This window comes from Mastomys coucha, unplaced genomic scaffold (assembly GCF_008632895.1).
Source record: "Mastomys coucha isolate ucsf_1 unplaced genomic scaffold, UCSF_Mcou_1 pScaffold16, whole genome shotgun sequence".
Lineage (NCBI taxonomy): Eukaryota > Metazoa > Chordata > Mammalia > Rodentia > Muridae > Mastomys > Mastomys coucha.
Window position 1 is genome coordinate 61,735,308 of NW_022196898.1, and position 13,676 is coordinate 61,748,983.

The window sequence follows — 13,676 nt, forward strand, 5'->3', positions numbered from 1 at the left end:
AAATCCGCCTGCCTCTGCCTCCCAAGTGCTAGGATTAAAGGCGTGCGCCACCACCGCCCGGCTTGTAACTGCTGTTTTTTAAAAATAATTTATTTATTTTATTTTGTGTACATTGGTGTTTTGACTTCATCTATGTCTTTGTGTGGGTGTCAGATCATCTGGAACAGGAATTAAGGCCAGTTGTGAGCTGCTGTGTGGGCACTGGGAATTGAACTTGGGATCTCTGGAGGAGCAACCAGTGCTCTTAACAGCTGATCCATCACTCTATCCTGCAACTGTAATGTTTTTTTTTTAATATATAGTATAATATGCTAGTGTTTATAAGCTGCCCATTCTTGCATATACATACCACATCAAACAGATTAGCAGTAGGAATGGCTAGTCTTGGCAATTCAAGTTGATGTTGAAAGTTTGATCTCCAGGAACCGGAGTAATAGATTATTGCAATCTTTCATTTGGGTTCTGGGAACCAAATGTAGTTCTCTTGAAGAGAAACAGGTGCTTTTAAACTCTGAGTCTCTTTCCAGCTGAATCCTCCCCTTTTATTGAGACAGGTTCTTACTCTGTAACTTAGACTGCCTGGAATTCATTACATAATTTTGACTGGCCTCAAGCTTGAGGGACTTCTTCTGTCTCTGCTTCTTAAGTGCTGAGATTAGAAGCATGAACAGCTATTACAATATTAAATATATTATATGTAATAAAATATATTAAATATTAGTGTTATATGTAATGAAAATAATAAAAAGGCTAATATCAGTATTTTACTTCCATATTGTGCTGTGGAGTGGTAAATATGAGCATGAAAGTGTAGGTTCTATAATCATTGATGTATTAGCTAATTAATTGCAAATAGGACAATCGTAAAACCAAAAGAAAACAAAAACAACAAAAAATCCTTCAGAGCACTGCATATTTCTAGAATACCAGTACATGCTTTTCATATTGCTTAATATTTATAATTTAAATTTAATTATCTTCTGAAAATTTTATATATGAAATATACATTTTCATGCCTTCCTCCCCTGTCAACTCCTCCTGTATCTCACAATCCCCTCAGATTCATGAACTCTTTCTCTTTAAATAATAAATATTAATATTTTTATATTTATATATTTCATTAAATATATAAATCATAATAGTAAAGAATTATAGGAATAATTTATGCTTGCACACACACCTCCCCACACACAAACTTGCAGAGTCTGTTTTTTGTTGGCCAAATACTCCTCAGTGTGAATGATACATTCAGTGGCACTTCATTAGAGAAAACTAATTTTTTCTATCCCAGCAGGTACAATTTAAAATAACCTTTTGGTTAGAGATAGGACTTTGTGTCCATCGCCTCTTCAGGGCACTGGCATTTTGTCTGGTTTGAATGCTGTTGCAGTCTCTGCATGTTCGTGTATGGATTTGTCCTGCTGCATCTGGAAGACATGGTTTCCTTGAAGTCATTCATCACCTATGGCTCTAACAATCTTTCCACTTCCTCTTCTGCAGAGATACCTGGGCTTTGAGGGGAGGAGTTTGATAAAGTCATTCCATTTAGAGTAGAATGCTCCATGTGCATATGCATGTGTGTAATTGAGTGTGTGTTCATGTGTGCAATATTTCTAAATTTCTTTAATATATTTCTATATTTCTGTAAATAATAAATATAGAATATTTATTTTTTTAAAGAAACAGCATTCATGAGTGTGAGGCATGTTGCGAGAGATACAGGAAGAATTGGAGGCGAGAGAAGGGCGGAAGGGGTGAAAATGTATAAATCTTTTATTCGTATATAAAATTTTCAGTAGAAAATTAAAGTTAAATAAAAAAGACAATGCAAAACAAAACACATGCACTGGTATTTTAGAAACGAGTACTCCAACCTCACCTAGCTTTCTGCACATCGGTCAGTTTTGGGTCCTTGTGTTTTCCTCTAGGGTCATGACATAGCCAGTCTTGGGGTCTTGACTACCTTAGCAATGTTGCATCTAATGGGAGTGGGTCGTACATTCAAACAAAAAGTGTTCACTTACTCCTGTAACATTCGTGCTGCTATTGCACCAGCATATCCTGCATTCAGGTAGCTGATATAAACTGTAGGCTTTGTAGCTGGGTGGTATTAATCATCACTGCCCTTCTCTGGTGTATGCATGCAGAGTGTCTTCCAGCACCATGAACACTAAGTATGGTTGAAGTTTTTAGTCAGGCAACAGCACAGCTTCTCGATGTTCTATGATGTTAGTAAGTGTTGTCATCAGCAATAGGGCCCTACCATCAGGTTATGGAGCAGAACAAGTAGCCTTGGCAATAGCTGTGTAGAGAGTGTTTTATGGGGCACTCCAGTCAATGATTCAGCAGAACTTAACTCATTCCTGGAGCTGGGGTCTTACTTGGTTGCATGAAATGTCTAGTTGGAGCTTTATCTCCTCCGTTATATGGCGACTCCATTTAAATGATTTCATATATAATTTACAATAAATTGCATAGTTATACAGTAGTAGGTTTCTATCTGGATTTTCAAATGTTCTTTAGTGTTTGGTGTCCCTCCTTTTATAGTCCCTTATTTCTCTGACATTCCATCCTCTTCTCAATTCACCCATTCCCCCTTCTCTTTGTAACACTATACTCTATGTCCCCTTTCTTGGAAGATCTCCTTCTCTTCTATGGTCCCTTACCATATACCTAACTTCTGTGGTCATTTGTATTTAAACACATTTATGTCAAACTGAAAAGCTAGAATTTATGTGTGAAACAAAAATGTGAAATACTATTTTTTTTGGGGGGATTGGTTACCTCACCCAGGATGACCGTTTCTAGTTGTGCAGTTGTGGATTTAAGCCTGAGCTCCACCTGCTTCAAAAAGGAGCTTCCATGATGGGCTGGGAGAGGTATTCTTTTTTGTGGGTCTCTGACCTCGCCAGCATAGGGTAGTTAGTCAGGTTTAAAGCATCAGGTACGGATTCCCTCTTATGGAGCAGGCATTAAGTCCAGTTATTTACCCCGAGATAAAGTAAGTGTGACTGTTGCACTAATGGGAGACTTGCTGCTTGATCATTTTTATGGTCATAGGTTTTACAGCTAGGCAGGACTGCTGACTGCTTTTAACCTTGGCGGCTATGTACCACCTGTACACCTGTACCACCATTGACCTACTATGAGAGCTAGGTCTTATGGTCAGTGCCAGGTTAATTCCTCCATGTCCTGTGTCCAAAGTGTGTGGTGTTTTCTCCAGTAGAGTCCTTACCTTATGTTCTAGGAGGAAAACAAGGGAATAATTTTTTTTTTATGGAGGTTTGTTGCAAATATTTAGAAACACTAAACCATTTAGTATTCTATTGTACTGCAAAAGAACTTCCTAATGCAGTCAGTAAAAGAAGATAACAGGAATCAGCTTGGTCATTAGGAAAACATGGATTGTATTTAATGGAGTTGTTAGAAATGTTCAGAAACTTTGGAATTTTCAGGAAGCAATCATTTGTAGAAGTTCTTTTGAGAGTATTTATATATTTTGGCTTCTTTTCTCTGGGAATAAGAATCATTATCATGTTAAATTCTCAAGAATGAGGCTAAGTTGGACAAGTGATCCAGGAAGGCATTTACACAAAGCCATTTAACTGTTGTGGCTCTCGACTTTGTGAAGAGAGAGCTTGCTGTTCAAGCTTGAAGTGTTCCGAACACCCGGCAGCCATGTACATGAAGTGTTCCGATCCCCAGCAGCCATGTACATGAAGTGTTCCGATCCCCAGCAGCCGTGTACAACTTGGGTATGGTAGAGTGTGTGTTTAACTCCTGCATTGGATCAGGGTGTGCGGAGACAGGTGGTTCCAGGATCTCAACTGCTAGCCAGTCTAGCTCTAAATTAGTGAGCTCTGTGTTTAATGGAAGATCTTGTCTGCAAACATAATGCTGTGCTAAGTAATCTTTGTCACACACACACATATGTACACACAGCCACAAACCAAGTTATGCACATTAACATACATATATGTATGCACAAAATGATAAAAGCTTCTGAGCTTGACTTAGAACTTTGACAGTGTCACCTACAGAAATTGAGTTATAACCTGTGCAGTTGGCAAGCCACTTTTGTTAAGGACTCTCATGAATTTTGAAAACTGTCAGTATATGTGGTAGTCAGTAAATTATAATGTATGGTCATGGTTTCATGTGGTTCAATACTATGTATTATACTCATTAGAATTATAGTTTTTAAAAATTATTTTTATTTGTTAAATTTTACATGGGGTATGTGGGAGAGTGAGGAGGGGAAAAGAAAGAGAAAAATTAATAGTATGCCGAGGAAAATGATAATGTGACATATAATGCAGAGTCACAAAGAGATAATTATACAAATACAATGGAGTGTGTTACCTAGGGGAGGAGGCTGCATGACCAGAGGGCCACATAACCTCCCTACATGAAGGAAGATTTCCTGAAGGATTCTGTGCTGTCAATTAGCTCTGAATTTACCTGATTTCATCACTGCTGTATGTTAGATTCATCTGGGAAAACAGTGTGTGTGTGTGTGTGTGTGTGTGTGTGTGTGTGTGTGTGTAAGGTCTAGGAAAAAGGTATTTTAGGTTGCCCTGGTGGTATATGCCTGTAGCGTATACCTAGGTAAGCAGTAAGTAGCAGAAGCAGGACTGTAAATTGAATGCCATTCTGGGCAACAAAGTCATTTCAGAGCCAGGCTACTCAAATTTGTAAGGTTTAATCCAGAAAACAAAATGTAAAGAGGGAGTGATAGGGTTCAAGGCCATTATAGGTTAGGTGAAGAGTGCTTGGCATGTATGAGGCCCAAAATACAATCCCAAGCCAACGCCTCCTCCCCAAACCAGAACGAAACAACAACAAAAACCAGAACCAAACAAATAAACAAAACCCAAAGAAAACAAAGGAAAAGGCAGCATTTATGTTCAGTTTTATGATGTACATAGACTTTGTTGAAGCCTTGGAGAACTGGCTTTAGTATGTGAAAAAGAGCCATAGGTAACCAATAAATGCATGTAACTGTTTCCCAGTCTTCTAAGGTGGATACTAAGTTTATGTTGCATACAGTTCTCAAGTCTACGAAATCCTTCTTCTGTTTAAAAATGTAAATACTACTTTTATATCAATAAAAGTCTAGGTAGGAAGGCAGGCGGTGCTGCTTCCAAGGCTTGCCCTCTAAGGTGTGGTAACAATTCAGCTGGGAAAAGGTCTCTGAAGTCAGGACTTTTTTTAGTGCCATTTTACTGGTTTTGAAATTGTGGCCCAGGCAGATTGGTATGTTTCTCCATGTTCACACCACACAGACACTAAATGGTAGCAGTGAAACTCAGAAGCAGTCAGAATTTCCGGCCCTGTGTTACACAGGCTTTCACAGCATATGGATTAGCTTGGGGAAAAATACCAAGAGGCCACGGAATCAAAATATTGATGGATGTTAGGCATTCTATTTGGATCCTGGAGAAAGATTCAACAGGAAGAAAGGATCAGAAACCTAGGACCAAACTTCTGAACTGGTGTGGATATCAAAGAAGCTACTCAAGCACACAGAGAAAGACCATTAAGGCCTTCAGAAGCCTTGCTTTTCAATGAGAAAATATATGGCACTCAGAGAAAGTTACTTCCATGGATTTTCACTTGTGTTTTGCTCATTTGGTCATGTGTGAGTGTGAGTGTGTGTGTGTGTGTGTGTGTGTGTGTGTGAATTGTGTGCTTGTGTCTTTGTGTTTCTTTACCAGTGGTGTACAATCTCATGTATGTTTGTGAATATGTGAGCATGGTGCACATTTCTGTGTATACATCTATTATCTTCTACTTTGGAAATATAAATCTAAAGATAGACAAATAACTTGAAATGTGTGAATGGTGCAATGCCAGTATAAGCACACCAGACAACTGTTCAAGAGAGAGACAATCTTGGGTATATCCTGCTTCCTACTCAGGCAAGGTGTTCATTTGTATATATATACAAATATATATATATATATATATATATATATATATATATATGTCCCCAAAGTAGACAAAAAGTGTTTGATGTATTTCTTTTAAGTCCCAGCTAGTGTTTCTACAGCACTGACTGTGGTAATATTTCTGGGACAGTGAATATCAAAATAGCTATGCACTGGGATGGGGTTGGGGATTGAAACTAGGAGGAAAATTGGGCATGATCAGATCATCAAGATTTTCTATGCAAGGCGTGTGGAATGTGGATGCCATCTGGAAGTTCAGTGGGGTTCACTGAAGGAATGAACTCACTTAAGCAGCAGAGTTGCTTGAACCATGGGATTTAGGAAGCTCAAGCAGTGGAACGTAGGTGGTTGGGGGAAGTCATGGAAGCTCTTAAAGGGCTTCTGTAGTAATACAGCTCCTATGTCCTGTGTTCCTGTTTGATAAACCCACAGATTTTAGTAGAAGATAGGAGAAACTACTGAATACAATACTGTACTGAGTTAGACGTACCCAGAAATGTTTCACAATGGGCATGAAAATAGAACTAAAATACCAAAGCATACCCGACTGGATTTGAAAATTAGAAATTTTATTTTTTTTTCAGATTTACTGTCATTGGCCACATTAAATCATTGCTTTTACTTTTTTAAACAGTTGGAACTAAGAAAGCCAGAAGAATTTTTTTTTTGCAATATTTGTACATATATGTGGAAAGTAACAGAAACTGTATTATGAGAGTTTACTAATTACTGAGGCTGTGGGGATGACAGCATGAAGTAACAGGTCGAATTTCAAAATAATTTATCGTTTAGTTCTGTAGAAAGAAAGAAGAGAAAACAATATGTTAGCTGAACTTTACTTTTTTTTTAAACTGGCATTCCTTTGTAGAAAATTAATTTAAATTGAAACTTGAAGCAACAACAACAACAACAAAAACCAACAGCTGTGAATTAGGGACTGAGTGCTGACATCACACACTGTCGCTTCAAAGAAATTTGTCCGACTTTAAGGGTAGTCTCTCCATTGAATCTAGCAAAGGAAGGATGCTCTGATCACATTCATTTCTATTGGAAAGGGATAACTGTTTGTGTCCTTGCAGAGGTCTTGCATTAACAGACACTACTATGAAAGGGAAGCTCTGCTCCATCCTGTACAGTGGTGATGGACGCTCAGTTCTGAACACAACCTGTGTTTTATCTTTTTATCATTGAATTACAGCCTCTTAGGCCCTGTTCATGTCTACTCTAGAGTCTTGTTCAGCTTCCAGCAAGAAGATAAAATAAAATAAGTAGATAATATGTTGTGGTTTGCAGTCACATTTTTCCTCAGAGTAATTTATATCCTGAAATGTGAATTGAACTTAATTTAAGATAAATAACAGCATCAGGAATCAATTAACTGGCTTAAGATAATTTCAGACTATTTTCAGTATGTTTTAAGTTTCCTTTTGTGGTTTTCATCTGTGGGTTATTAAAGCAACAGTAGGGGCGCAGAAAACAGGCTCAATACTTACACAGACCCTGAGAGTACCCTCAGCGTATTCTTTGATGCTCAGTTCTTTCCTCTGCATAGCAGGAAAACAACATGTTATTTATGAAGGTTTGTGCCTTTAAAGAATGGAGGCTGGTGACAAGCCACATATTAGGATCTTTGTACATGGCTGTTAGTGTGTTATTTTCTTAGTTTTATGACATGACAAAGTATGATAGCAAGAATTGTCTAAAAATAGTCTTTTGAAGCAGGATTGGTAGCAACCAAGTTTTCAAACACTATTCATATTTTGAAACAAATATCCAAAAACTGAATGAAAAGGCTACTATATTTGATCCTTTCAGCCTTTCTTATTTCCATAAACATTATTTTCAACAACCATAAAAACTATATGTTACATTAAATAGTATGTGGATTTTCCTTTATCAGCTACATCCCATGGGTGCACAAGAGTTTGCTGTTAGAGAAAATTGTATTTGTAATTAGAGGAAATTTTATAAAAAGCATGGGTAGTAAAACTCTACCTATGTATATCTCCAGATATCAGTTTTCCTTGAGTTAATGAACTAAGGGAAGAATAATGTGAATATTTCCCACAATTCCCATTCAGCTGATCATTCATACCTTCTGTGAAAAACTGAGTGCCATTGTAAGTAAATACTTATTGAAGTTATAATTCTGAAAGAGCCAGAAACTGGTGAGTCTGTCCCTTGAGAAATGATATCATGATGCTGGCTTCTTGTTTCTAAAATCAATCCCAATTTCCTTCTCATCAAGTCCTTGCATAAATAATACACTAAGAGGTGCACTGTGGTGGCAGTTCCTCTTAAGTCACTATATTAGAGAGAATTTTCAGTCATAAATGAACAAGATAGCAGTTTTTGTATACTTCTAAAAGTAGACATGACTTCTCACCTTGTTATCAAAGCATTTTATCACTGGCCCAGTTAGAATCTAAGTATTTTAAGGACTGTATCTCAGCCATAATGAATAACACATTGGCCAACAAATAGACTAATTGGAACATTTCATTTATTTTGAAGACAGACAGAAGCCAATGCATAATAAGTATATTGACATGATGGGCTCTAACATTCATAAGTACTACTCCATTTGGTTCATGTATTGTCTTAGAGGCATGAATGAATTCTTTTGGACCAGAGATTTTTTTTTTTAAGTCCAAAGCAACCATGTATGTCCTGTCCTAGTTGTTTATTCCATGTAATGAGCCTTCAAAGCAGTGTTTGTGGTCATTGTATTGATCACTTCACAGAAGTAGTTAGATGATTTCATGTTTTGGAACTTCACTACTTTTAATGACTGAATTAAATTCGTATCATATGTATCACATGCTGTTCAGTCATTTAATTTTTACTTTGTTTCAGAATTGTGCTACAATGAATAACGGCAGAGAGGGCACACTTTGAATTCTTTGGACATGTAGCTTTTGGGATTTGGGAGCTATATGCTACTTTGTTGTTTTGAGAAGATATGTGCTATTAATTAAAATTCTTAGAAGAGGGAAATTTATAATGCTACAGATTTAAAATGCATGTTAGGGAATGTTTGATACTGATAGATTCAGAAATAGAAGAAGGAATGTTACCCTCAATTGTGTACTCACCAATGACTCAACTAGCTACAAGGGATATAGTTCAACCCAGTAGTCGTACAATTGGCCCTGGTCAAACTAAACAGGTCAGAACATCTAAGAAAGTGAATGGGAGGAACGAAGAAGGCTTGATATGATAAGAGAAGGTCTGGGAAGATGCTAATAAAATGCATTTAACATGGATATAAAGTTGTCAGCAATATTTAATAATTAAAATACTGAAACTAAAAAATATGTTAAACTATTCAATTACTTAATTTTTTTTTTTTTTTTTTTTTTTTTTTTTTTTGCTTATTTTTCAGCTGCTCCAGTTGATATACTAAAAGCTTTAGATTTTCACAATTCTCCAGTGGGAGTAACTAAAACAACAGGATTTTGCACAAACAGAAAGAATTCTAAAGACCCAGATGTGGCTTATAGAGTTACAGAGGAAGCGCAAATCAGTGCCCCAACGAAGCAGCTGTTCCCGGGTAGGTTCGTTTTATCTTTGTTCCTATTGCTCTTGTTGTTGCTGTTAAAACAACTTCTGATTTTATTTGCTTAATAGTATGTCTATTGTGCAACATAATATCCAGTTACAATATGGAATATAGTTTTTCCATATAACAACAAACAGAGAAGTTACAATCACCAATGACGTGATATCTAACTGCCAGATTGATTTAATCTAGTAACAGAAATATGCTTATTTATAGAAATTAAACAATTCATTCTGTCTTCAATAGAATATGGGAAGGTAGTATTTTATGATTATCTCATATTCATGGGATGAGGATTGGAGGCAACTGTTACAATTAATGACTGATAATTTAACAGTAATGTAGATTAGGACAAACTTAGTGGATATTGTCCTAACGTTACTCTATTTACTTTCAAAGAAATATTATTTTTTTGGTAAAGTTTCATTTTTAATTTTTTACACATTAGTCTTATGTGAAGCTTAATACAGTGTGGTAATTTGCATGTTAATGACCTCTATAACTATTTGAATGGTTGTTTCCCAGTTAGTGGAACTGTTTAGGAAGGCCTAGGAGGTATGACCTTGTTGGAGTAGGTGTGGCCTTGGTGGAGGAGGTGTGTTACTGTGGGTAGGCTCTGAAGTTTCAAAAACCCACACCAGACCTAGTTTCGTTCTCTCGACTCCCAACTTATGGATCAAATGTGAGCTTTTAACTACTATTTCAGTGCCATATCTGTCTAACACCATGCTACCAGCCATAATGATCATGGACTAACTGTCTGAAACTATAAGCAACTGATTGCCTTTTGTTCCCTTGTTCATGGCATCTCTTCACAGCAGTAAAATTATAACTGAGGCATACAGTTAGTCAGTTCTCACACATACTCAGAATTTTGGTACTAGAGATTTTATAAGACTTTACTGGAAAATTTTCATATGATATTTTCATATGAATTTCTGGGAAGATTTTTTTTCTATGAGAGACAATTTGATCCAATAGTATAAAATCTTTTAAACTAATAATGTAGAAAAAGATCATTAAGTGCAGAAATGAGAATTCCTGATATTACAATGTCTAAATAGGCAGCCCATCACATATGCATGCTGTTGGTACATGCCAGTTATTTAGCCTTTAACTTGTGCTTTTATTCCTATTTAACAGAGAGGTAAACTGAGCTTCACAGATGTTATTTAACTTAACTAATTATATTTAATTATATGACACAAGATGATACAATACCAATATTTTATACATGATCAGACTTCATTTTTATGTTTTACATTCTCCCACAAAAGTTAACATTTCAGTGTTCCATATTGTCTGCTCTTTCACTGTCTGAAGAGCTCCTGACTCTATGCATCAGTTTTTAAAAGTCAGAAAATGTGATAAAGGAATTCAATATAAAAAGCAAAATATTACTTTTATGGGACGTTAGCTCCTTACCTTCTTTCTTTCTTCTCTATTTTCCTTCCTTCCTTCCTTCCTTCCTTCCTTCCTTCCTTCCTTCCTTCCTGCCTTCCTTCCTTCCTTCCTTCTTTCCTTTCTTCCTTTCTTTCTTTCCTTCTTTCTCTCTATTTTTGCCTTCTTTGTTTTATTTTTCCTTCTTTCTCTCTCTTTCCTTCTCTATCTCCCTCCCTCTTTCTCTTCTTCACTCATCTGTGTGTCCCTAACACCTCCCTTCCTTCTTGCTGTGAGGATCTCCCTCTGTAGTTCAGGCTGGTTCTCAAACTAATGACCTTTTGGTCAGAGCAACCTAAGAAACCTGTCTAAAGTATTTTCAAAACATGTTCATCTTGGAACTCATGAAAGTTTCCACGATATTTTCTGATTTACATTAATTTTTGCTGAAGAAAAGCAAAATATCGACACAAAATATTGTAATGCATCTTTTTTTTTGTACTGAAAAGTTAAAGGTTGAAAGTCTTTAACATATTAAGTCCACACCATTCTTTGAAATTTAATTTAAAAACTTAAATAATAATAATGTTGCCTTTATTTTTCATTTAAATGTATAGTTTCTATACTTAATAAAAATGTTTTGCGTAGAAAAAAAAGATGTGAACTAAGTGAAACTGTTTTAGAGATATCAAATAAGATAGTTATAATAGTTTATAACTGGCTCATTGTCTCAAGGTCATAATAGTTAATTTAATTCATTTGGTGTTTGATCTTTTCTTCATAGAGAACTAATATAATGTAGGCTTGTGGAATCTCCTTCCACTTCAGTTAACAGAACCTATCTGTGTGAATATTTTACCCCAGTTAGCACTCTTGTGTTCTGGCAATGGTTCTTGCAATGATATTTCAGAGAAGAGATTCCTAGGATAGGTAATTCAAATAAATTCCTTCTCAGAACCTCCTGCAAATATTGCATACATGGTAATTTAAAATAGAAATAATAACATACCATTATGAATATCAAATTAGTGAGCATTACTTAAAAAGTGGTATATTTTCTGATGAACACAGCCAGAGGATTGGACGTTTCAACAGGCATCATTGATAACAAACATCATTATCAGGAAGAAAGGGTAGTATAATGTTGCATAATTGAAATATATGTCCTGTAGTGATCTACATGGAGACTTGAAACTGAAAGACCTGAAAGTGTTCACTGGAATTAAGTAAAGCTCACTTTTAAAAGTCTCATTGACACTTTTGGAATACCTGATATAAATTTCTTGCAAGAGACCTGTATATTGACTTATATCTTTATAACTATCAAAGGAGGATATTTCAGCTCAGTTCATGGATGAAGAGTTGAATATATGTAGTGTTTTAGTTGGGTAGCAATGCAGAGCCATCTAAGGCACCATATTAAGACACATGAAGTATTATAACATGCTTACAGAACAAAGAGTTAAGGAATTGGAGTCAACTCATTCATTTTCTCTGACTACATAGTTTTTTAATGAATGCAAAAGTTTTTTTTTCCTAAATTTTAGACAATAGTAATCACCATAAAACATAAAATATACTTTTGAAAGATGTATTCAGTGTGGAAAAATATTGGAAAAATTTAAATTTCTAAAATCACTATTATCGTGCCATTTCATATAATATTAATTAATGGAGGGACATCTGTTAATAAAAATTCATTGCAAGAGTTGTGACAGGATCTATCCTAGTTGTCTGTGATAATCATGTTGATTAATATAGACAAATATTCTTTTTCCTTTTTCTTTTTTTCTTTTTTTTGTTTTTTTCGAGACAGGGTTTCTCTGTGTAGCCCTGGCTATCCTGGACCTCACGCTGTAGAACAGGCTGGCCTCGAACTCAGAAATCCGCCTGCCTCTGCCTCCCAAGAGCTGGGATTAAAGGCATGTGCCACCACTGCCCGGCGACAAATATTCTTTAAAAATACAAACATTAAATATTATCCAGTGTTACTTTTAGCAAGAGTCTTTTTGATTGTTTTAAGTCTAGATTTATATTTCAAAATATGGATATTTAAGGTGTTCAGTGTCACATTTGATGTCTATGTTATGTGTTAATAACTGCTGTTTATGTATTTAATATAGTATAGGATTAGTATTGTATAGTAACTTTTATTAAATTTTGATTAAAGTGTTCAGAATTTATACTGCACAAACTCAATGGCTTATTAAATTTGCACCTGATTCCCTCACTCTTATATGAGTACAATGTTTTCTTATGCTTCACCTTTCCTAGATATATCTCTATATTTTTTAAGGTTTTTTTTTGATAAAATGAACAAATTATCTTTTCCACAACTCAATACTTTAAAGTCTTTTTCTTTCATTATGAGATCATGAAAAATATTAGGTTATTACTCTTCAGTAATATACTAAATTACCTAAGTTTATATTTCAATAGCATAGCAATTACAAAGCATGTTGTTAAGTGTTGTTCTTTGTAGCTTTCCTATCTCACTTCTATGATTATTTCTCTCCTAGTGGTTTTCAATATAAAATTTCTGTTATATTTAAATTGAGTTAGAAGACAAAGAAATACTAAAGATAATGTTCTTGACGTGTATGAAGTCCTAGGCTCAATAATCATACTAAAGGTTCCAGTTGAACAACATATATCTATATTTATAAATATATATAGTATATTCCAATTGATTAGAAATAATGATTTGATAGGTAGGTTGAGAGATTTTGTGATAGCACCAAGAAGTTGAAAACGGACACTTATTCAAGTGGAGTTTTATTTAG

General features: G+C 35.4%; 1 protein-coding gene across 1 annotated transcript in view; it reads left to right on the forward strand.

Annotated features, from left to right (window-relative positions):
• The window catches only part of Col11a1 (collagen type XI alpha 1 chain), a 189,704-nt gene that overhangs the window by 12,919 nt on the left and 163,109 nt on the right, over positions 1–13,676 (forward strand). The window contains exon 2 of the mRNA XM_031375242.1: positions 9,337–9,504. Within this exon, the coding sequence (XP_031231102.1) occupies positions 9,337–9,504 (168 nt within the window). The remainder of the gene's footprint in view (positions 1–9,336; positions 9,505–13,676) is intronic.